Source organism: Copadichromis virginalis, linkage group LG11, assembly GCF_057382275.1.
Source record: "Copadichromis virginalis isolate Kocher_CV1m ecotype Utaka linkage group LG11, C_Virginalis_male_GT1.1, whole genome shotgun sequence".
NCBI classification, from domain to species: Eukaryota; Metazoa; Chordata; class Actinopteri; order Cichliformes; family Cichlidae; genus Copadichromis; species Copadichromis virginalis.
In genome coordinates this window covers 16,977,328-17,001,798 of record NC_140628.1, presented here as the reverse complement: position 1 = coordinate 17,001,798, position 24,471 = coordinate 16,977,328, and the positions used below count along the sequence as shown (strand labels likewise).

Sequence of the window (24,471 nt, the reverse complement as noted above, 5' to 3'; positions counted from 1 at the left end):
TGTCCGTGTGTAGATCCCAGACACAAAAGAAACCCAATTTGTTTAGATAATTTAGCTGCACATTTTCAGCAGACGCATTCTTTCTCGGTGACTGTGGATATTATGACGGAGCGACTGAAACCAGACCAGATCCTCTGGCTCAGCTGCAAGGGTTTGGGGCGCGCACGCACACACACACACACACACACACACACACACACACACACACACACACACACACACACACACACACACACACACACACACAGACATTAAAGCCAACCTGTTGCGGTAATAAATGGATCGAATTCGTACAGATTCGTCTTGCTGCATCTATCAGAACTATAATAATATTCCCAATGGATTTACAAAGAGCTTAAAATCAAAGCACAAATAAGGTAACCCCATTGCCACTGTCATATGTAACCACTTGGATCCAATCATTTGCTAAACTGCGAGCAATCTTGGGCAATAGGGTCTGTAATTGAGTGGGTTTCAAAATGTGTTACAAAAAATCTATTATGATCACAACCAGGAATCTACATGCTCTTATGTTCAGCCAGCGGGACAGACATAAAAGAGATGTAAAAGGAAACAGAGCTAAGGTAATCTAGAGGACTTCCACTCAAGTGCAAATGTATTTTTCTTCAGCAAGGACACCACTGAATTCCCTGGGTCCCATTAATGTACCTCCATTTTAACTCCTACACATCAGATTGTAAATCAGCATGTTTAACCACACTGTTATGTGCTTTATGAGAATTACTTCATGTATCCAGCTGTGTGCTGCGACAGGGTCTAAAGATTATTATTATTAGTAGTATTATTACTATTGTTTTTTATTTTTTATCACCAGCATGCTATCATCTTTTCCAGTGCTACTAAAATAACTACAATTAACAAGCTCATGGGATCAAGCAAAGCATTTACTTACACTTACACAGCTCATACCACAAGTTGATCTTCATATTTACCGAACAGCATATTCTCTAAAGTGCTTAGTAAGGCCTGTAGTATCTGATAATGGGCAATAAGAGCCAAAGCTGCTCAATTCACAGAGTAAAAATAATGGTTTTTAATCTTAATGAGAAGAAATTGAAGCTAATCTATTGCTGATCCCAGATGTGTAGTTGTTGATCCATAGCTTTGATGGTCTTAAAGGCCAAGCCAAGAGTGCACCCACCTATTAATTTTTCCCATGACTCTAAAACTTCTGCAGCAAGCCCAAACTTTTACTTATACTTCACCACGTCAAGGGCTGCCAGGAAAACGGGATTCCTAATATGAGAAGGCAGCAATAACAATAACAGTAAAATATCCACATCCTCTTTGTGGCCATAAATAATAAAAAAGCCATCACGCGTTTTCTTGTACCTGTCAATATCACTATGTGTAGAAGGAGACTATGTTCTAGGCATTGCACTTAACCACAAGACAGCCTTTCTTTCTGTATACTATTAGCTGAAGCTTGACCTGCTCCCAAAAGGCCAGTGGGTCAGAGGTGGAGTGGTGTGAAAGCACACGATGTCACTTACAGTGCTTCCACATCTAAGCCGAGTCGACCAACTAATAGCGAAAAAACACGCACGCACGTATACTATACTAATGCTGTCTAAACATACAGGAGTAGCCCTGCTTTAGTGAGTCCCATTAGGCACTTCAACCCCCAAATCTTGCAGTCTTCTGCCCCCCCCACCCCAATGAAGCCTTGCGGCACACTCCAATGTTAGCGACTCAGCATGTTTTCAGCGCAGTGAGGACGCACGCTCAATCATCATTAGGGGTTTTGCGGAGTCCTGGGGTCTGGGCACCTTGCCAGGATGTGTAAAAGTTTCCATGAAGAATGCTTTGAGTTGCCTTCAGAAGCACTGGTGGTGGACAGAGATCCTTGGGAAGGCTAGAATTCCGCTTTTGTTGCTGGGGGTTGGGAGTTGGGCAGCGAAGGAAGGAGGAAAGAAGGATCAACAACAATTCTGTTTTCAGTTAGTAAAAAGCACACTAGCTTTGAATTGAGGAGGAAGCAATCGCAATCCCCCCCCCCAACGCTCCCATCTAAAAAACTACCTTGCAACACAAGGAAACCAGAGCACATATGTCAAATGTCAGAAATCAGCAGAGGCTGGTTTGCACTCTGTGTTTTTCTTATTTTAGGGAATAAGGGCCCTCTGTTTCCCAGAGAGGCAGGTGGTAGAAATCTGGCTCTCTGATTAACAGTAGTTCCTTTGCTGCGTGCTGCATTCAGTTACATTTCATGATATCACCCATCACAGCAGCAGCTAATGAGACAGGACACACGGCAGCAGCCTCATAGGCCCTGAATGCCTCACACTGCCAACACATCGCCTCTGCTCTACTCTACTCTACTCGCAACCACAGCAAAATACCTATAAACAGCAGGAACAGGTTTCCAAGGCAAGAAAAATAAGTCTCAGAATAGTAGCTTAGGTTTGTGTAACCCGTGTTTTTCATATGTAGACCAAGATATGTCACAGGAAGCGGTGTCACCAGAAGTGCGCCTTAAAATATATGACAAAAACATGCTGTCATTAAAGCTTTTTTTCTTTTTTTCTTTTTTGGCTTAATTAGTTCAGCTAACAAGACAAACGTAATCCTTCAGACCGAGTTATTCATAAAATTCTATTTGTGTACCCACTGATCTCATTTGACTGCCATTTTTCTAGCTCATAAAGTACAGATAGCGGGCTGCGAGTAAGTACGAAATGTCTGAAATCTTTGCTTTTACAAGAGCCCCACTATGAGTTGTTTACCACAGTGAGTCAACAATGCAACAAGGCGTAGTCGCCTAGCAGAAGGGTGTTTCAGCCTCTTCTCGCCTCCATTCCCTAAACCACGCTGATATTTGGCCTTAATTCCAGGTAGGAGAAGTGAGGCTGTAAGCGGGTGAGAGCCAACATGCCACTGAGTGAAAATGGGAGCTCCAACGGTGATCTGACTGCCAACTGGAGTCTTCCCATAAAACCTCATTGCAGAAAAAACAAAAAAGAACCATCATATCATGGCTCACACTGAAGTTAGTAAAGCTTCTATCGCAGCAGAGGGAAGAGTTCAGCACTTTACAATGGAGACTGTGTCTATGGCAGTTAGGGGTGTTTACATCTCAGACCCCCTCCCTGCTAACCCAGCTCCTTACGGTACAGTAGCTCACCGTTGATAAGTTGAGTGATTTCTCAGGGGCTGTGTAAAACCTGGGCCCAGCCAGAGAGACACATTTCCTCTGGCTGATGAGAGTCGGGAGGCCTCAGTGTTAGGGCGTGGGAGGTGCACTGCTCTTGGGGAAGATCAAGTGTGCTCCTGCCGACTCCAAATCACGGCCTCCCCAACTGCTTGGGAGGAACGCTTTTTCTTCATGGCCGGTGTTAAATCACCGCTGCCGCGGTGAGGTCATCTGCTAGTCTTCTTTCTTTAATTGAGCTTGCTAACACACGGCTGTAATGCGTACAGACGGGGGAGTGAGACGCCGGGTTGAGCTGCCTTCCGATCCTATTTATTTTAGCTCAGGGCTCATTTGAGGGGTTTTGGATAGGGTCGGGCCTTGGAGCAGCAGATGCCTTGGCAGTATGCTGTTACCACCGCACACTTACCAGGACTCCAAGAGTTTACCACAGATGCTTGCACAGACGTTAGGTGATGTAAACGGCAGCACGCTGAGGTTTTCAAGGGGCTGCCTCACTGTCTTTGGTCAATCAATACACATTCCTGTGCGTCCCTAATGTAGCTATAATCGCAGGCTGAATACATTTGGCCACCGGGTCGGAGGAAGACTGAGCTTGCTAAAGTGACAGAGGATGGAGTAGCGGGGAAGAGAAACAAGGTTACTTGGATGAGCACTGCCACGTCGGTTGGTGTAAAAGGACCCGTTTGGCAACCGTAGTAGAAAACTCAAAATAAAGCTATCGTTTTACATTATTCAATTAATGCCCACGTGAATGCTTCTGCTGCCGTAATTATTGAAAGCAACAAGAAAGGATTCAGCTTACATCTCCAGACAGTCCAGATTTGTATGAATTCAAAGAGGAAAAAGTCTAAAAGATTTATTTACTTTTGTTGTTTTTTTTAGAGGAAAGAGAAAGTTTCAAATCAGTTTATAGAGCTGATAAGGGGCAGACATCCCTCCTGTGTCTGTGTTGTCTGTTTATGAGATAATGACTAACGGGACTCATCAAGACTGACAGATATGCTGACAACTGCTTTTCAACTCAATTACAGTTCCACAGCAAAACTCCCCAGGTCCCCTCATGCCTATCACCCCTGTACTCCCAGAGCTGTTGAGTGAATGCGTATGAGCTCATACACACACATGCAACAACATTAGTTTACTGAACAAAAGGTGCACAGGAAGGGTGATATTCCTGAGTTCAATGCGGTGGCGCCTCCCTCCCCTCTCCACCACCTCTAGTAGTTTGCAGGCAGATTTTAACAGGTCAAGCTGGCTGGATGCCAGGGATGTGCTCTATGGATATATATCATAACAGCAAGTGGAGCTTCTGCTAACACAGATAACAGGTTGCTGCCCTTAGAGACACAATGTGCGATGGACACAGGAGGCAATAAACCCAACCATATGGTCTCTTGGGTGTGACTGGTTTCATTGCTAGAGGGAGACTGGTGACCCCACAGTCTCCCCTGATGACGACAACTGCATGGTGTGGACTCCGTGGGGAAATGACGGGAAAACAAAGCTTCTGCCTCCTGCGTCCCAGCATCCCTCCCAGATATTTGGGGGTGGTGATGAGGAGGGGGTGGGCCGGCTCAGGAAACCCCTACCCATTGTTTTGCTTCCTTCATTAGTCGTTGTGTCAACAGTTTGGATCGCTACGCGTGTGCCACTGTTTTTGTTCGGCTGCACCCCGGCTGACCCCAGTGCTGTGATGTTTTGACAGATTGTTTCAAAATCCCATCAAGGCAATTTACCCTTTGAAAGTCAAGCGGCCATTCGGACAACATAAGCTGGCCGGCACATTAAAACCAAAAGCAAATAAATCCGCTGGGCCTAAAATTAAACAAATCTGACGTAAATATGCTGCCAGAATTTTTTTCAGGAAATACTCTGAGGTGCAATAGGGTGCGGCCGTGCGTGAGGGCTTGCAGATAAGAAAAAGCTGTTAAATAAATGTGATGTGTTGCCCAAACAGCCAATTTTGGCACGGACAGTGATCTCATAAAGAGAAACGTATAACTTTATTTAGTTATTATTCTGGATAATGTGCATACACTGCAGGAACTCACCGTCATCTAGGTACATCTGGTCCAGTTCCTGGGGCTCCTGCTTGACGGTGATGGCCATCGAAGGTGGGCTGGCATCCTCAGGTAGCAAGCTTGGTGACCTCCCTCCAGCTTGGGCTGAGCCAACTGGGCTGTAGGCCTGAACGAATGGGCTCTCCGCAGGCCCAACTGGAGTGGAAGGGTGGGACGCTGGGGAAGATGAGGGGCTGCTGTTGGTATAGATAGGGTGGTAGTTATGGCGTCCTGGGCTGTTGAGGTGGTTGGGGCTACCCTGGGAGTGGAGCAACCCTAGAGAAGAGTTGTTATCTGGCGAAGATGGGTGGGCGAGATTAGGGTGGCCAGGGTTGTCCTGAATAGGGGGCGCTACCATGGGTCCCGGTGGTGCTGCTGCGTGGGTGGGGCTGTTGGGGAGGCACTTGCTGAATGCCACAGGAGACAGGTCATGAAGGGTGGGGCTTGAACTGGGGGGTGACGATGGCATGGCAGCATGGCGAGGTGGGCACGAAGGGTAGCCCCCAACCAGGCAGGCTTCAGGGTCAGCCACAGGCATGATGGGAGTGAGTCTTGGCTGGCTGTAGTAAGGAGTGGAATGCATGGAGAGCCCCACGGTACCCAGAGAATCATATTCATCGTGGGGTTCTGTCTTTATGATCGGCACTGATGGGGGAAAGTAGAAAGAAAGAAAGAAAGAAAGGAGAGGTTATAAAACGTGCAGGGAATCCACGTGGCGCAGTGAGCATATGACTGAGGCTGAGTAAAGCATCGAGCAGGCAGAACTGCGCCTGTGATACCCTTTATAATCCAAACAAACAACCACCAGTGGATCTGGGCTCAGCGTCAACTTGGCAGAGTCCTGTAACAGAGAAATCCTTACGCCTCCTCTTTTGCCACCCATCTTTACCACACCGTGAAAAAAAGCAAAAGAATAGGGAGGAAAGAAAAATGGATGAGTCATCAGTGTGGAAAGCCACAGCTGGCTCTAATAATGAATAGGACCTATTTTCTTTGGACTCTCCTCCAGCTCTGATATCCAATAAAAGTACTTTAAAGCAGTGGAGTGCTGCTGCTGTTGCTGCTGCTGCTGCTCTGGACCCCCAGGTTTCCTCCACACTCCAGAAGTAATTGTTTCTCTCAGGACCAAAAGGATAGTGGTGGTGGTGGGGTGGGGGAGGGGAGGGGAGGGGGGCGGGGGGGTGAAAAAAAGGAGATGATTTGATTTTGATTAGGCTGCCTGAGCTGCTTAAGAGGTTGCAGAGCTGTGCCTGTGGTTTCAGGAGCTTCAGACCTCAGCTAATGCAGAGAGTGCAGTGACCCCATTTGATCATCCTGCCTGCTCCCTTCTAACTTCTAATCCAGTGCAGACTGTCTGCGTTGTTTCCTGATTACTTCTGACTGACAGGTATCACATACTTCCTCTTCACTGTCAAGAAAGGTTTTCTATTAATTGAAAATTTCAATCACAATCCGAAGCCTTCATAAACAGCGGCGTGTTTATGGACCGGGTTGAGTGACGGAGAGGGATCCATATTAACAAGCTCACTGCTGAGTTATTATATAAGTACACATGCACAGGCTGTGCCAGCACAAAAGTAATAGGCCCGTGTTAAGATACCCAAATGCACAGCAAAGGCTTCTGAGTCACAATGGACATACTGTTTATTCCTAGCAATTGTTAAAATGTGTTAATGGGTGTGGTGACTGTTTGGTGCCAGCCATTAAAAGTTTTTGGCTAAATGTACTTCGTAGTGACATTTACTTGAAGCTGTCAATATGAATAAGATGTCTGTGTGTATGATTTTTGTACATAATAGAACCTTTCTCTGACAGAAAAAAAGGCAAATTGTCCCTTACTGTGTCAAAAAAAAAGACATCTAGGTATGTGAGAGTTTGGTCTGAAAAGGCACCAAACGCGTCTGTAGCCTCCGGGGTGCCGAGCTACAGAGCAGCGATAACGTGGCAGGGAACACATTTACGTCAGCCTTGTCTGCTTTCAGAGCCCAGAGACCAGGCTTGGTGTCTGGGGCAGCACGGTGAGGCGAGTCCCATGATGCACAGGCCTCCTCTCCATGGCCTGGGGAATAACAAGTGAGTCACATGCTCACACAACATCCACAGTTACTTCCCTCCAGATTGCCTTTGTCTCCTGTGCCTTTTTCTCTGGTGTGAATGGACAGAAGTGTGCCAAGGAGCCGAGGGTGTGATATCAGAGTGGAAATGTCATAAAATGAGACCATTTTCATATTTTAGCTTGGGGTCCCGATCTGCATTGCTGCCTCTAATTTGAAACACATTTAACCTTCTGCCTTATGAAATCAGTCAAAAAAACAAAAGTCCCGTTAAATATTTAAAGAACATCGCGCTTAACGGATCCTGAAAACTGATATCTTGTTTCAAATGTCTCCTTGCAAAAGTTAAATGAAAAAAATAAAATAATTACAATATATGAAAGTTGCATACGTCCAGAGTAATTTATTGCATGTACAGATGCCTTTCACCAAAGATTGCTGTCATTATTTAAGTATCTGAGCACATGTGACATATACAGCAATTGCAACCTCGCTGTCTTCTATTCTTGGATTATGACATTGACCAGCTGCCAGAAAGAGTGTTTTTACAGCTTTATCTTTTCATCCTATTAGACATTTTTACGAAATTGTGTCATAATTAGTGTATAAAGTCTGGCGTTATAGCCCAACATGTGTTTTGTAAGCTCACCGTGACCTTGACCTTTTAAAACCAAGTTCTAATCAAGTTGTCCTTGAATCCACATTTGGGCCTGGTGCAACGCCATTCCTCATTTCGCATTCAGCATAATGGGACGGCTGTTTGACATGTTTGACTTATGTCGGAAAAGGCTGTTCATTAAGAGTAAAGGAAATTCTAAGCATTGTTTTTTACATTAAGCAAAACCTCCACCTGCCTGTTCTCCAAAGTTGCAAACATTTTCTCCAAAATTCATACTCCTCCCTCCTCGATTTATAAACAGACGTGTTTCCTCCAGCTTGGTCCATCTCTATGTCTCATTTCAACTTTATATGAGAACTGAGAAAACAGATTCACCGGGCCCAGTGCAACTTCAGCTGGCTTCTATTTCCTCCCAACCTGTGGGTTATGGCCCACAGACTGTTGATGCTCCGCACATGGTTTTCTCTCCATTTCTGGCAGTTTTCCCTTCTGTCTGCTTGTATTGAACTGATCAGGAATGATCTAGGTATTTTACTGAGCACTTGTTTCCTCTGTTGGGAATAGGGACAGTGATGTGTGTCTGTATCTGTTTATTTCATTAAAAAAAGCAAGCACGGCTTATGTGAGCTTTATAAAACACTTTCTAAAGAAGAGCATCTGTACTTCTGGACGAATTCAAGAGGTATTTTAGGTTCTAACACTCTTTTCCACTGGTAAAATATGATACTATTATGCCACTGTGAAAAACATTTTAAGAAATTCTGGACACACCTCATACTATCGGCATGAATCTCCCGTGACATTTAACATGGAGCAGGTGGTAGTTCATTAACTCAAAGGTACCTCATGCACCATGTCCCACTGTGTAGGCAATCTGGACACACAGCATACCGTGGGCTTTGGTATACTGTAGGTTAGTGTAAAAACACCCAAAGCTGCAGACCTGACAGAAACAGTTCAGTCATTGTCCAGATTTTTTTTTCTTTAGAAAAACATGACTGTGCAAATATTTACAACAAAAGATCAACGTGTGGCTCATTAACTTTTCCTGTATGTGTCACAGAACATGTTTCTGGCTCTACCCTCTCCAGCTCCAACCACAGACTGATGCAGTGATGGTGGGAGAGAGTAGGCAGCCATTTGCGTTAAGAATAGAACTTGATATTACAGAGGAATCTCCAAACGGCCTGTAAAAATAAAGGGGTTCCGAGAAGTTCTTCGCCCGAGCTTTGGTCACTGCCAGCATTTTTTTAGCATTTGTTGTTTAATGTGGTTGGTGAAAACTGTTTCTTGTTTCAAGAGCAACACGTCACATCTCTACACACGCAAGAATTATTGGACGGGAGCTCGGAAAAGGGAAGCTCATTCTGGGAACCAGACGACAGTTGTTCTGCATGTACATCTCATCATCACAGACAGGCACTTAGGCTTCAACCGCAAATGCTGCTGCTATTTAAACAATAGCAGTCTTCTCGACTCATCGGCTAAATGCACCTATACCTCATAATCAGTTCATCCCAATGGAGAAACATTTTTTCCATAACTGGTATAACTCTTTTTTTCTAAAGATTCTAAAAAAAATCTTTATTTTGTTCTGTAAAGGGAAAGGTCAAGTTCTTGTATTCACTTGGACACAGGCGGGGGTTGCTTTGTGTATATCATGTATATCATAAAATATAGCTATCTGGTCTTTAAGTCTAACGTCATTAGCTATGTCTGGGCCCAAACACTGCTGCAGGTCTCCAAGTCAAACGATCACTGCAGCATTACTGAGAGTTGAAAAACTGTCTAAATTCTTTCATCTGTAATAAAATGATCAGTGTGGCTGCTCTACCAGGTGTAACAATTAAGTTTAACATCCAGGCATCCATGAAGAAGTTTAACGGAGTTAGAAGTTAGCAGGGAGTTAGCTCGCTAGCTTCCATCTAAATATAATATACCATGTTCAGACTGAGGGATTTCTGAAACAAATTAAGACGTACAGCTCTGCTATCACTTCCAACATAAATGAAGACAGAAAACTAAACAGCAGTGAGTTTTGTAGGGTTACTGAAGTTGGGCTAGCTGGTATATAATGATGTGCTACGTGATCGCTAGCAACACATCTATGTTAACATAATATAAACAGTAAAGCTGGAGGATGAACGCTAACAAACGGAGGACTTTTTTCCACTCAATAAAAGTTTAGGTGAGGGTTCCCGATGGTTAGGTGCAAATACAATCTCATGGCAGGATGCTGTAAACGGATCAAACTTCAGTCAGGAAAACAACTTAGATAATCCATCCACAATACGAGGTTAGTCATTAATATACTGCTGCATGGGCTGAGCTGTAATTACATTGTAAGGTTTAAAAAACTCAGCTTTAAATTGAAGAGTGGTAACAAAAACCGAGAGAGGCCGACAGTGATCACTGACTGTTTTTAGGGGCTTGTTGAGATTAAATAGAACAAGATACAAAGCATTAAAACATGATAAAAGCACAACAGCCTTATTAAACGCAGAGTAGTTTGAGCCCGGAAGCAGGATTCATCACGTCATCACTTAAAGACCGGATAGCCTTTTGATGTAAAACATGACTATATTTGGACTAGTAGTTTGGTTGTTGAATTATCAACTAATACTATGAAGTTTGGTTATCAAGGGTGTCTCCTGAGATACCTTCTAACTGCAAGCATATAAATAATATACTGAAATTTTACTCACCAAAACTGGAACGCAGACTTCTTAGATATGCCGTTGATGCAATTGTGTGCACAGAAAGTCATATGAGCGACACCACAATCAGGACAGAGAAGTCCAGTTTAGCCTAGCAGACAGCTAAGAGTCCAGCTAGCAGCAGCCAAATGTCAGTCACAGTTGTCCCAAATAATGAAACTTTAAGCCTTAACATAATGTGATACATAAATTTTATATAATAATAACGGATTTGATTTATATAGCGTTTTTCAAGGCACCCAAAGCGCTTTACAATACCATTCACTCTCGCATTCACACACTGGTGGAGGCAAGCTACAGTTGTAGCCACAGCTGCCCTGGGGCAGACTGACAGAAGCGAGGCTGCCATATCGCGCCATCGGCCCCTCTGGCCAACACCAGTAGGCGGGAGGGTAAAGTGTCTTGCCCAAGGACACAACGACCAGGAGCCACGTTTGCCCGTATAGTCAGAAATGAGGAATTAGACATACAGACCAAAACAGTTTTTGCACTATTTCTGCTAAAATTTAAGTCTATTGGTATTACCGACCCATCAGGTTGCGGCAGACAGCCGCCCCTCCCTGAGCCTGGTTCTGCTGGAGGTTTCTTCCTGTTAAAAGTGAGTTTTTCCTTTCCACTGTCACCAAAGTGCTTGCTCATAGGGGGCCATATGATTGCTAGGTTTCTCTCTGTATGTATTATTGTAGGGCCTATCTTACAATATAAAGCACCTTGAGGCAACTGTTGTGACTATGACTGTGTTGTGTTGTGATTTGGCGCTGTATAACTATATTGAATTGAACTGAACTGAATTATTACCTTCCTTAGCAGCCAGCCTAAAGGAACTGCAGTATTTGGCACTTCCTCTAACAGTTTCCTGCTTTGTATACACAATTTACCTCTTCCTCACTTACATAGAGCATGTCCATTTTTTTGCACTATATTAGCATGGCAATGTCTCAAAATTCCACAGCATCCATCTATTGCTATCTTTCCACTGCATCTGACGGGCCTAATATAAACTTCTTAATTAACAACAGAGGCAGTGAACATACAGATCTGCTGAAATAATGATGCCTGTTAATATGTCTGGTGTACTTGCGGGGCAAAATATAGCAAACAGTTTGTTTGTTTTATTATCCCCCCCCTCCAGATGTGTTTTGTTCTTCAAATGCAGGTATCAATGTTTAGCCGCAGTATTGCCAACCACATATGATTTAGTGTCAAAGAATAACAAGATGGTCACATGACCTGAATGGAAAATAAAGGTGGTTTTCACTAGCATCTGGGTCCCAGAGAGTGTTTGCTTCATCCTTCCGCTGTTTTAAACAAGTTGGGCTATTTTAAGGTTTTGGTTTGCTTTTTATAGATGAACAGACAGCAGAGTGTGAAAGAAATGTTCTTTCTAAACAACGTCAGAGACCACAACTGTGCTTGAAGTGGGACACAGGGCCGGAAGAGTCTTTTCATACGAGCGAGCAAAAAAAGAAGAAGTAAAAAAAGTGTCGACAGCAATGTGTGTCTATGCGTGTGTGTGGGTGTTCTCCTCCGCAGCCCACCCCGAGTACATGGCCGCAGTGTTGGTTGTTTCACTCACTGTTGACACACACACACTGAAACCCTCAAAAGCAAACAGCTTCACTAGGGTTTCCTCATTCTCTGCTGCAGTATTGAAACTGTGAAACTATTGCAGTCATCATCACTGTGCACAGTCTGTGATAATTAGAACAATTTTAACATTGTGGTCAAAAAATAAAACCAAAGTTTTTACCAGGTAGATCACAACTATGGAACTCAAGCTCTGTGTTCTGCTTCACCTGCTATCTCCCAACAGAGTCTCTGTTTTTCATATGATCAGCTGTACTTTTTTAATGCGTATGCTGTATCTGAAAATAGAACTCAAAACCCTTGTCGTGGTCGCTTTGGCTGTAACACTTGTAAGTTAATTAAACTTCTTTGACAAGACATGGGCCCCGCTTGTGTGGTCCACGCTGTACTTGTGGTTTATTTGGCAGCAAAGGAAAGAACACAACAAGCCATCTTTTAATTAGAGCTGCGTGCACGCTCAGAGAACTGACTTTGAGATGCGCCGTGGATGTTGAAAAGCCTTTGCATCTCCTTTTCTCTCTGTCTCTTTCTATATGAAACGGATGAGCAGCTATATATGGCCACAGTTTGTCTTGTCCCACACTTGTCCGGTTACCCACAATGCACTTGTTCATCATATTATCAGGCATCTCCAAATAGGGCTGTGCTCTATTTGTTCTCAGAGCCTCATCCAAAATCCTGATCACTTATCTCCCGAGGCCATAAATGCATCTGCTGATAATCTAAATGTCACATCTTATTAACAGCTCTGGTCTTTAAACACATTGCTTGCCTGCTATCCCAGAAGCATTAGACCCATTAGGCTCTGATCAATGAAAACAAGATACCACTGTTATGATCTAATGGATTTCGCTGGTTATCACAAGGGGAATGCGTGCCTTGTAAAGGCACGGTTACTGGTTAGAATTCCAAAACCGACTCGAGCAAATGAGCTGCAGCATTTGCTAAGTCTGCCTTCAGCAACTACTGTTTAAAGAGGCAGAAGAGTTCTCCGGTGTCTTGAAAAGCTCTTAACTGCGTCGGTGCCGCTTCTCAGCAGACCAACAAGCAAAGGACTTACTATGGCACCATATTTGGAAAGCTGCGGCTTGACAGAGCAAACCGGCGCAATAAAATAATGCTATTCTCGTGGGATGCTTGAAAGCGATACTGAAGATGATATTTCACCTGTGCCTACTGTGAAGAGCAAATAGCTCGCAATGTAATTTCGAGGCTGAACTTTTTAACTCTTAACAATACATTCTTCAAATTCCAACGTGAAAGCCATCTATAAACACTGAGGCTTGTGATAAACACACACACACACACACACACACAGACAGAGGTATTTCTGGGTTTTCAGGTTGCTACATGAATGATATGGCAAAGCAATGGCTGGCTGTGTGTGTGTGTGTGTGCGTGGATGTTTTTTTGTCAATTCATAAGTGTGCTGGAAGAGAATGTGTGGGGCCGGGTGTGAAAGTCAGGTCGCTGGGAGATTGACTCCTCTACATCAACAGTGCTCGGAGGCTCTGTCACTCAGTAGGTGCACCTCATGGCTGGGGAACGTGCTGTCACTGCAGAATAAACACACTTCACACCTCCTGCACTCGCTCAGAGGCTTCAGCCAAGTGCTGCCACTTACAACGTCAAAAACATTCACAAAAAAAAAGGGGGGCTACAAATTTCACGTAGCACTTTAACGGCTGAGGTAAAATAGGACGAATGGCTGTCAAGATGTGAAAAGGCACACAGTTGCAATAAAGAACGCAAAGCGTGCAGCTTGTGCAAAGCATAGGCGTGTTGCAGTGTCACTGGTAATAGAAAGGGTGGGTGGATGATTATTACCATTTGGAGGAAGGTAGGTAAAGCGCTGGGACTGGCTCCTCTTCCTCTTGCCGTTGCAGACGTAGAAGTTAACCTGCACCGAGCTGGATATTCTCTGGTTTCTATATGGCGGGATCTCCACAACAAGAGCGTTCTAAAACAGAAATATGATATGATAATAAAAACTCAGGTGTGAGACGTCATTTTGATTTTCACACTTCCTCTTAAATAACCAACTTCTTTTTAGTACTTTGTGCTTTGTAGTTTAAACTTTTTATTTCTTGCTTTGTCTCAAATTTAGGCTGAGGCGTTTTTGCATCTTTGGAAAGCTTGGGATCACCATGATATTTTCAAAGGAAGTTCTGCAAATTCAAAAGACTGGAAAGACTACACAGCATGGGTTTATAATGACTGTACACCTGTGGGAATTAAGAGGTTAATCAACAGCTATGTTTGTTTTGCAGTTGGCCAGTATTCAGGATACTGTTTCCAAGAGGCTGGACTGGGAGCAGGTCTAAATGAGCACGTCTGGACTGTGTAGATGCAGCACGAGAGCTCAAGAGGTTGGTCCAGTGCCTGTGTTTGTCTCTGAGGAAAACCCAGGAGCTTTAGCATCGTCCCTGTACTGCACGAGAGGAGGGAGGCAGCCAGCTTATTTGTTTGTACAGCTGTGCCTTTGCTGGCTTGCCTGCTCGCCTCCTCTGCATCGATACACCACAGCAAGTCTGTATGGATATGAACTTGCAAATATATTGAGAACATTGCAAAAAAAATGATCCCGGGGCAGCTGTGACTCTCCTCTAGATCTAAACAGGCTCAGAGTGAGGCATTTTTCGACAGAGAGCAGGTTTCTGTTGGTCATTGCCACACTTGAAGGAAGGTGGGAGGGACGGGTTGGTGGGGGGAAGTCAGAGGTGAGCTCAGCACCAGTCTACCCTCCAGATAATGACAAAGAAAAACATGCAGGTGGCAGACTTTAGGGTGTTAAGTGCGTGCGCGCCGCTTTCCCTCGCTTCCCAACCCCGTGAAAGTTAGCACACTCTCGATGGCAATAAAAACACAGTCGAGCAGGCAGTCAGACTGGAGCACTTTAGAGTAGTCTAGTCGCAGCTGGCATAAGAAGAGGGCCTGTTCTCGCTCGCTGTCTCTAAGTAATTGTTTATTAGATTTACAAACACACTGTAAGATTTGTGTTTTATCAATGCTGACTGCTAATTTTCCAGCATCCGGGACTCTAGCCATCACGCATCAGCCGGCCCTGCGGAGCAATTAGACACCACACTCCATATTTGTCCTACTGATGCAACCGAGTCATTTACCCAAGCGAAACAGCAGCGGCAAGCCAACGACAAACATCCCGACTTGCAGACTTTAGTTGGGGATAGTTAACTATGTGCGAGTGTAAATCACCTCAGTTAGTTTACAGTGGGTTGACACAGTTGATGAAAAGAATCGTCATTTCAAAACATACTGTCATCCTGCACAAGCAAACAGGTTCTGTTCTTGACTCTGTCCACAGTAAAAAGCAGGCCTAATGAACCTTGATGAAATCTTAATTAAGTCCAGAGCTCAGGCAGCTCCCTGTGACACATAGAAAAACATTTGCCTCATTCCCTCTGTTGACGATTCCCTTTTCGCTTGCTTCTACATTAACAGTCCGACTGAGCGTCAGTTAAACGAGTACACTGGTTTATTTTCTCATTACCACCCTCATGAAAGGCAGCAGGTAGGGTGCGATTTGCACTTGGCTGCACGGTCTCAACGTAGATGAAGTGTTTGAGCCCAATTCAGCAAACCTCACTGTGAACTAAACGTCTGGCTATGCTAGGAGGATTGTGTGTGTGTGTGTGTGTGTGTGTGTGTGTGTGTGTGTGTGTGTGTGTGTGTGTGTGTGCGTGTGTGTGTGTGTAACCCATACATGTGTATCTTCATGGATTAGATGCAAAAACAACATGACAGCCTGCGTCTAATTACTTCCAAGAGGATAAGGAGATTTTGTGAAAATTCCATTCAGGATTGCATCGGCTAAACATCATTGTCTATGTTGCAATTTGTAATAACTTAGCAAAGGTTACATCATTACAGGGGACAGATGAGGAAAAGACAGAGAGAGGAAAAGGAGAAAAAGTCTCACGGGAAGGTGGGACTGGAGACGGCACGAGCATTTCAAATAAATCATGCTGGTAAGGTGCACTCACTGATTTGATGGAGTCCTTGTCAACTTTGGCTTCCGTCTCCCAAAGATGATGCCCATCTGTTTTGCAAAAAGACAAATGCATTATTTAGCGGAGGCCCTTACAAACTGCATCAACATATAGATGAGATGGACCTCATTTGGAGTGTGGCTACAGACTTTTGGATTTGGGGAAAAAAAACATCACGGTTTCGACAGAAATTGAATAAAGAAATTCTGTTCTCTCAAGTTCTTGTTGATATGTGCTGTTTTGGATCTTTTTATTTCATCAGTTTCATTTTCACACTGCCAAAGTCATCTCATTCAAACGTTTTTGTCACTATTCTTTCCTATAATAGACCTGCTCCTGTTCTCTCTAGTGTTTTTTCACTCCCCCTTTCAGGCTGTCTGTCACGCACCCTCCTCTTTGACATCTCTAAAATTAGAAACATCCTGTGTCACAGTGATGCTGAAAAGCTAGTTTATGCATGCATCACTTCTAGGCTGGACTATTCTAATTCATTATTATCAGGCTGTCCTAAAAGCTCCCAGAATAGCCTTCAGTTGATCCAGAACTCTGACTGGGACTAAAAAAGAGTTCTGGATCACATATTTCTCCCATGTTGGCTCCCCGTTAAGCCCAGAATTGAATTTAAAATTCAATGACATGCAAGGTCTTGAATAATAAGGGAACATAAACAGAGCACTTGATTGTTGTGTTGGGGTTTCTTTCTAATACTGTAGAGTCTTTACGGTATAATAAAAAGCATCGTGAGACAATTGAAACTCGACCTGATCCAGGTTGTTCAGGACATCAACTCCAAAATCTCCATCGATCACCTGCTTATTCTACTCTAGCTACACCAGTTTCAATGCACTTTGACTCTATTAAGTTGCTTCTAGTCGAATTTTTCAGATTTTATTATTTAATTATGAACTAAATATGTCCCTCTTCTTTCAGATGAGCTCCTTAGTGAATTGACAATTTATTAACTTTCATTTCTTAAAAACAATTTCAACAATTTTTGCAGCTCCAATGTAAGAATGTGTTGCTTATCTAAGTCTGAAGTGAAGACTTTAAGGTTTTGGACCAAAGCACAAAAAAAGGGGAAGCCGCTTTGGTATAGCCACGAGCCGGGTTGTGTTTGTTCTCTAACGTTCGACAAGGAATGCATCCTCTCTTTTCTTCATCTGTCTCTGTAAAGTTCTGCACTATTTCTGTCCCTTGATTAGATTTTTTTTCTTTTTCTATTTTGCTCCCCCTACTTCTTTTCCTCTCTTCCCTGCCCTTCTTCTCTTCTTGTTGTGGTGAGGTTTCCCCTCGCTGCCTCGCAATAAAAGGCCTGTGTGCCGCTGCAGCTGTTGGGAGCCTGCAGAAGCTCAGTTCACATTCTTTGCGTCCTCTTTGTGATTTCACGCCGCACCTTTGTGAACAGACGCTCTGGGCTCTGTTACGGCAATCAACACCAACCACACTGCAATTTTTCGCCTTCTTTTTTCAGCAGAAACCATGAGTCATTACTGCTGTCATGAATGACAGTGACACAGAACAGCTTTTGTTTCAGTGGCACACCAGGTGACTCAACTGTATGGATGGGTAGTGTGGCAGTGCTACTATATGTTAACAGGCGCAAGTAGGAGTTTGCAGATTAAACAGAGAACTAGAGTTGCAGCGTCAGGCGCAGGAAGCTATCAGATAAGATAATCAGAGACAGTTTCCACATAAACGACAGCAAAAGCCCAGCAGCTCTGGAAGATGTAAAACCCTTGTTTTTTCCCCCAAAGCATTATGTTTTTCACATCATGCACAGAGCGAGAGAATAAAGGATTCCAGTCACGGCTGGCTTATTATTGGTGAGATGTGGTAGTGGGGGCGGGTGGTCAGCTTTATTATTCAGAGAGTGAACATCAGTAGATATATCTTTCCAAAATGGCCATATTAAAACATGGGGGGAAGAGAAAAACAGACGGTGGAGAGATCAGATAAGGGTTTTTTTGTATTTGAAATGGGTGGAAATAAAAGTTGCATATGGAGAAATGTACCTCACTGCAATGGAGATGAAGTGCATGACTTGGGGAATAGCAGTAGCCAGGGGGCACAGTGTGTGATCCTGTGCATGTGGCAGATGATTGAGGTACATGAAAGAATGAGGCAAAGGTAATGCAGTGTAGTTGTTCAGAGTATGGAAGGGCGATTAGAGCAAGCACAGGCTCAGGGAAGGTCAGAGAAAAGGGGAGAGACAGAGGCAGACAGAGATGAGCGTTCCTCATGTTACGTCTAGGGGAACCAAGAGGGAATCTCACCCGCCTCCGCTCTGGGAGACACTCCAAGAGGGAAACCTTAGACTCCGACGTCAACCCCAGCCTCCACTAGTAAACATGTTTTTCAAACTTTTCTCTCTGCCTCCCTCTTGATCTTTTTTTTGTCTCACCTTTGGTAGCTCTAAATCAGTTTGTTCTGTCAAACTTTTTTCAAATCACACTGCATCGTATGAAGCAAAGCTAAGAGTTTGATGGAATTGGGATGGGGCCACCTGTGGCATGCTGTTTGGGTGATAACCACAGGACTTTCCATTCTCTCCATCTTCCCTGCAACATCTGCAAAACGCTTCTGTTCCTGACAACACCTCCTCTTTCAAGCAAAGTCCACCCACGCGTAATGCACGCACACCGATGCACACATATGCACACATGCAACCACAGCATCCTTTACCTTTGTTCTGGCCTTCAACTTGAATTATAACAGGGGAAGCACAAAAACAATAAGTGGCATATAAGAGCTGTGTCTGGAGAGCTCTAGGTACGGCATAATCTTGCCTTGGTCAAACAAAGAAGTGAATGAACACATGCATGCACATGGACAAATGGAAGCACGCTTATTTTTAGACTTTGTGCTCAAATGTTAACCAGGCAGCTTTTCTATATATGACTCACTCTTGCAAATCTGGTCCACAAAGACTAGCACTGCACAACCAGGACAACATGTTCATTCATCAGGCAGCTAAGACAGCACGTAGGGCGAGGCCTCTTCGAGTCATTTCTTCTTCAGTTCCTGACAACAAACAATATCGTGTACCTGCCTGGTGACAACCTGGCAACAGAGCTGCTGTTGTAAAAAACCTCATAAAGTCCAAACCTTTCATTTGTGTTATTTCTAGTTTTATATACTATAGTCCTTCTTTTGTTACTACCTACCAAGTTAAGAACCCTAGATAGCTGAGTAACAGTGTATCTGACCTCCCAATGAACTCACAGGTTTTAGCATTTGAGCGTTTTCTTTTTTCCTTTTTTAAATTTAACTTTTTTTTTTTACAGTGACAGCCAAAGGTGATTTTTTTTTCCTTCCAAAAAGCATTGTGTAGTGCAAAACAGCTTCCACTGACCAAGTTCACTTCAGGATTTTTGAGAATGGAAACTATGAATCACGCGCTTAAATGCGGAGGTTGTCTTGTGAAACAACCCAGACATATTCTGCAGCTACGTCTCTTTTCCAGAGAAGATTATTTTAGAGTATTTATATCTCTTTCCTGTTTACCTATGTCAAGTTTATTTTCCATTTTATTGTGTCTCCATTGCCACCTTGAATGAAAATGCTTCAGTAATTTTATGCACATTTTTCACGGCATTCGCCTTGTTGCCCAATGAGGCGCAAAGCCAAAAAAGCCCAAAAGGGATTCCACCATGACTGATCCCAGCTGCGTTTCCCGTCTGGAGCGACTGGATTCTGCCAATCTAAGACCTGGTGAAATTGGAGAAATGTGGGTCTGCTTCAGATCGAGGGGCTTCCGTATAAATTACGACTTGACAGTAGATTTATGATGGGTTTATAGCCAGGAAGTGAGTTATTCTCGGTGTATAACAGGGAAAGCGTGAGCCGACGTGACCTGGGGTTGTAGCCTGAGGAGGATGGCGGTCAGCGGAGTGAAATTTTATGCTTCTTTTTAAGAGTCCAGCTGTGTGGCGCTGAGTTTGAAAATGATCTGAAGACTCAGAATGACGGTGGGAGGATCATCTGCACTTGTACATTTGGATAGTATTTGTAGAGTGGATAGCATTAGAAAGACATCAAAGCTTGCTGCTCTTAATGGTGTGTTGCATGTTATTTCACAGCCTAGCGAGAGTCACAGCGAGAACCGCACTTAGAAACTGAGCGAATGGTGAAAAAGAATGCAGGTAGATGATCATTTGATATATCAGAGCAGGGTCGCTCCAACAGCTTGCAGCCAAATCGGTCATAAAGACCCATGTAGTGAGCCACATTTCATTAAGGTATATCACTATTCTAATCAACTGGAGGGATATTAAGATGTTTCCCTAACAAAAATGCCCATCTTTCCACAGTTCGAGAGACTCTTCTGGCAATTACATGTTCAAACATGTCTAAAGAGAAGTGTAGAGGCCACAGGACAATGTAAACATTTTTCTGCTAACACACAATGTATAGATGTTCTCAAAGCCACTGCACAAATATAGCTTTAAACTGCGGATAAGAAACTTCCATTTCACACATTCCTCATGATGCTCTTCTAGCAAGGTGCTTGAGAGCTTAAACCAGCGGTCCCCAACCCCCGGGCCTCGGACCGGTACCGGTCGGTGAGTCGTTTGGTACCGGGCCGCGAAAGTTGAGGCTCAGGTGTGAAATGTATGGTTTTCAGGGTTTTTATCGGTTTTCAGTGTTATTTTGTTATCGTTTTTATCGTTAACTCGGTTTTCCTGGGTCTTTTCACGTGTGTTATGAATAAATCTTCTTTTTTTCGGTACCGGTACTAGTTTTATTTTGTTGCATTTATCTGTGACACCTTAAAGGCCGGTCCGTGAAAATATTGTCAGGCATAAACCGGTCCGTGGCGCAAAAAAGGTTGGAGACCGCTGGCTTAAACCATTCTAGCAGTGATAAATAATTACTGATTTTGAAATTGAGGGCAGTATACCATCCTAATGAGACAGTAAGATCCCAAATCTCATGCCTGAAGCAGGGGTGGAGGTTGGTCTTATCGTGTCAAAGTGCCAGAACTATGAGCCAGTATGAGCCATGAAGGTTATTCTAGCCTGAAGCCAAAGGACAGTCTAGACATACTGCTACAAGTACAATACATCGACCAGTTTGTCTGGTGTTTAAACTTGCCCAGGGTGGAAGAGTTCAGCCAAGTATAAACAGTGCATGAATGAACTCTTAGCAGTTCAGGTCATAGCCTTCTTCAAACTATGAAGGTATGAATATCCAAACATTTCAGTCCGATGCTGAGGAGCTTTTACACATGAGGAATATTAGCTCGAGCTTACTGTAGTAGATCATGTTGTTCTAAAGTTACAGATTATGCTAGAGCTAAGGAAGCCTCTCTCCAGCCTGAGGCAGAGGTAGAGAGGACCAGACTTCTCCCTGCTGCAGACCAAGCTGCATGGTGCTGCTGAGCTCCAGGCAACGCTCCAGTCCTACCAGATGTAAAAACTATCCGGCTCACCAGGGAATTCCCTTACCTCCCCTCTGAGTCAGAGTGTAGGCTTTCCCCAGCTTGCTCTCTCTCCCTCTCTCTCTCTGTTTGTCTGTCTGTGCCTCTATTTTCCCTGCCTTTAGCACTCATTCCATCCATGGAAAGCAGGGCAAGCCAGAACACACATTGCAATAGGTGCGCCAGGTATGTCTTCCTAATCCAATGCCAAAAGAGCGGTTTGGGTATACCAAAAACACAGACACAAAACGCAATACTAATAACAGAAAACTGAAGCAAAGTCAACAATGCAAAAAAGATGGAAAGTTTCACAAATGCCCATATTGTGGTTCTGGGAAAGGCACTACTCTGTGCTGAGCAGAGAGCAAAAATGACATAGATTGTTATTATTATTACTATCAACAAAATTACTCTTGAAAGGAGTTTTTAAACTGCAACAGAAGACGAGCACCTATGTTCCTACAGTCTGAATATCTTGCACTATCTGATGGAGCAAAACCATACATACAAACCTTTCGCTGGGGGCGTGTGGAAAGTGATCTGTGGTCTTCGAGTCCACTTTGGACCATAACATCTGATCATTTCTATGCGCCAATATCTCAAGAGTTCTACGGAAGCCCCGCCCATTTCCGCACCTCCTATTCCTCTCCCCCCTCTCTACTGTCTAAGGGGTCTTGTCTTTTCCGATTCACCTCTTCTACAGGGAATCCTTTGTGGATGACTCACTGCAAACACTTCCTACCGAACAACGCAAACAGGCCCGCAGGCTAGCAGCCGCAGCGGGTACACAACAGCAAACACACACACACATACTGTACACACGTGAATGCACCGGTTTGCATCAGTTATCCTGTGGGTGATGAAGTGGAGCAGTGGGGATGGACATGGCATCTAAAAAGTAGAAGTAATTATTTTTCAAGGTGCATTAAGGTTTCCCGCAGTGGCAACAGCTATGAGCTCTGCTCATTTGATACTGCGGATGTCTCACGGGGGGACAGACAGACAATCAAAACAACAGAGAAGGAGAGGAAGGTTAAAGTCGACAAACAGAGCGGCGCTATGTTTTAAGAGTACATGTGGGTCTGATTTATTTATTTATGCTGTTGTACGAAACAATCATTTGCTCTTAGATGTATTACTGTGTATTCACGGCATAATATTTTGCTCCTTGTACAGAAGATAATGCCAGTGGCCACATGTGCCAATGATTTTCTAAAGACTACTGGATGTCTGTGTGTCACTGGTGTCCTCATTTAACCACAAACTGCAAACAGCAAATCTCTCAAATGTTGATGGCATCCCCTAACAGAGCTCTGTAATTAATTGATATGTCTTTGTTGCGTTGGTGTTTTAGACAATTCAAAAACATCTGCGTGTATGCCAAAAACAGCTACAGCCTGCACAAACCCCCCCCCACAACAAATGGAAACAGTTAGAGAAGTAGATGTATTTATGATTTATAGCTCATTTGTGCTAATAGGCTTTTGTGCTTTGTGTGATCTGCCCCCTCACTCCACTTGGAGGATTTTGACTGTATACAGTTATTCACACAAGTTGGATTAGTACTCCTAAAGCAGCCTGTTGCTCCTTAGGATTTGTGGAATTTTCTTGAAGGTGTTTATTGGAGTCAATTTTGGAGAGTGAGCAGCCGTCCTGACCTCTGATGGCAGCAACAGTAATGGCTGTCACCACTGAGGCAAAATCAGTGATTGGTGTTGTGCCACACAAAGGCCTTGGCTGTACGTACGCATGACTGTGTAATTATTGCGGCGCGATGCTCTGTATTTCATGGATGCATTTAGTCATGAACTTTTCCAGAGGAAAATAAAACCAAAGTTATAGAATAATTCTGTAATACAATTATATTTTTATTGGTTTCTTTTTTCCTCATCCCAGTTTGGCCCTTCTAAATCAACAATCGGAGAAATCCTGAAGTCTAAAACTTCACGAAACAGCAGGATTCTCTGATTAAAATGCCAAAGGACAATCTTTTGCAGTATATTTAAGACATAAGTATTTTTCCGTGCTCATAGTTGCTCGTCCATAGTTGCCATTAGTGAGTGATGTGCGTGTTCCTGCTTGCGCACGTGTGTTTAGGGTGTGTAGGTCTTTCTGTAATGGGCTTTTTGACTTAGGAGACCCTGGAAATGGTGGGTCATTAAAGTTCACATAAAAGCAGACTAAGTAGTAGACAGACAACCTCCCTTTCGATCTCCCTCTCTCTCTCTTTCTCCCTTCTGGACACCACAGAGACGGAAAACAAACCACCGAGATGTCAATGGCAGCCACGAGCCCGGAGATCCCGCTAGCGTAGAGCTCCGCAGCTCCTAATGTCTTTAGCGGGTATCGGGGATAGAGGTGAGAAAAAATGAGGGATGAGGGAGAACAGAGGAAAAGAAGGAAACGGAATATCAAGGTAAAGAGAGTGGGGAAAGAACGGAAATACTACCAAGAAGGCAAAAGGTGTGCATGTATGGGCTTTCCTCTTCAAGGGATCCCCCACACCCCTCCATGACTAAATAAAACCAGGAGAAGGGATACCCCAAATTACCAAGTTCATCCACCTCTCCTTAACCCATTGCTGCTTCCTCCTTAAGCCCTTAGGTCCTTAAGAGTAGACCATTCAAACAAGCTAGGGGCAAGTAGGGAGAGATCCATGCAGTGAAGAGTAACAAAATCTTTCTTCCTTCCAATTTTGAGACTGAATTTTATTTTTATAACCTTTTTGAGGAAAATAAGTAAATAAAGGATTCACTTTTTATTTCTGCGTTCACTGACCACTTGCTAACTTTTACGGCAGAAGTGTGAAGTGTTTTGGAAAGTGTGGATT

The 24,471-nt window shown here is 43.8% G+C and overlaps 1 protein-coding gene across 1 annotated transcript in view; it reads right to left on the bottom strand.

Moving 5' to 3' along the window:
• Positions 1-24,471, bottom strand: part of LOC146698301 (nuclear factor of activated T-cells, cytoplasmic 1-like) — a 61,040-nt gene that overhangs the window by 14,048 nt on the left and 22,521 nt on the right. Inside the window, exons 7-9 of the mRNA XM_085473367.1 lie at positions 16,217-16,272; positions 14,040-14,172; positions 5,227-5,880 (exon numbers count right to left, since the gene is read on the bottom strand). Of these exons, the coding sequence (XP_085329493.1) occupies positions 5,227-5,880; positions 14,040-14,172; positions 16,217-16,272 (843 nt within the window). The remainder of the gene's footprint in view (positions 1-5,226; positions 5,881-14,039; positions 14,173-16,216; positions 16,273-24,471) is intronic.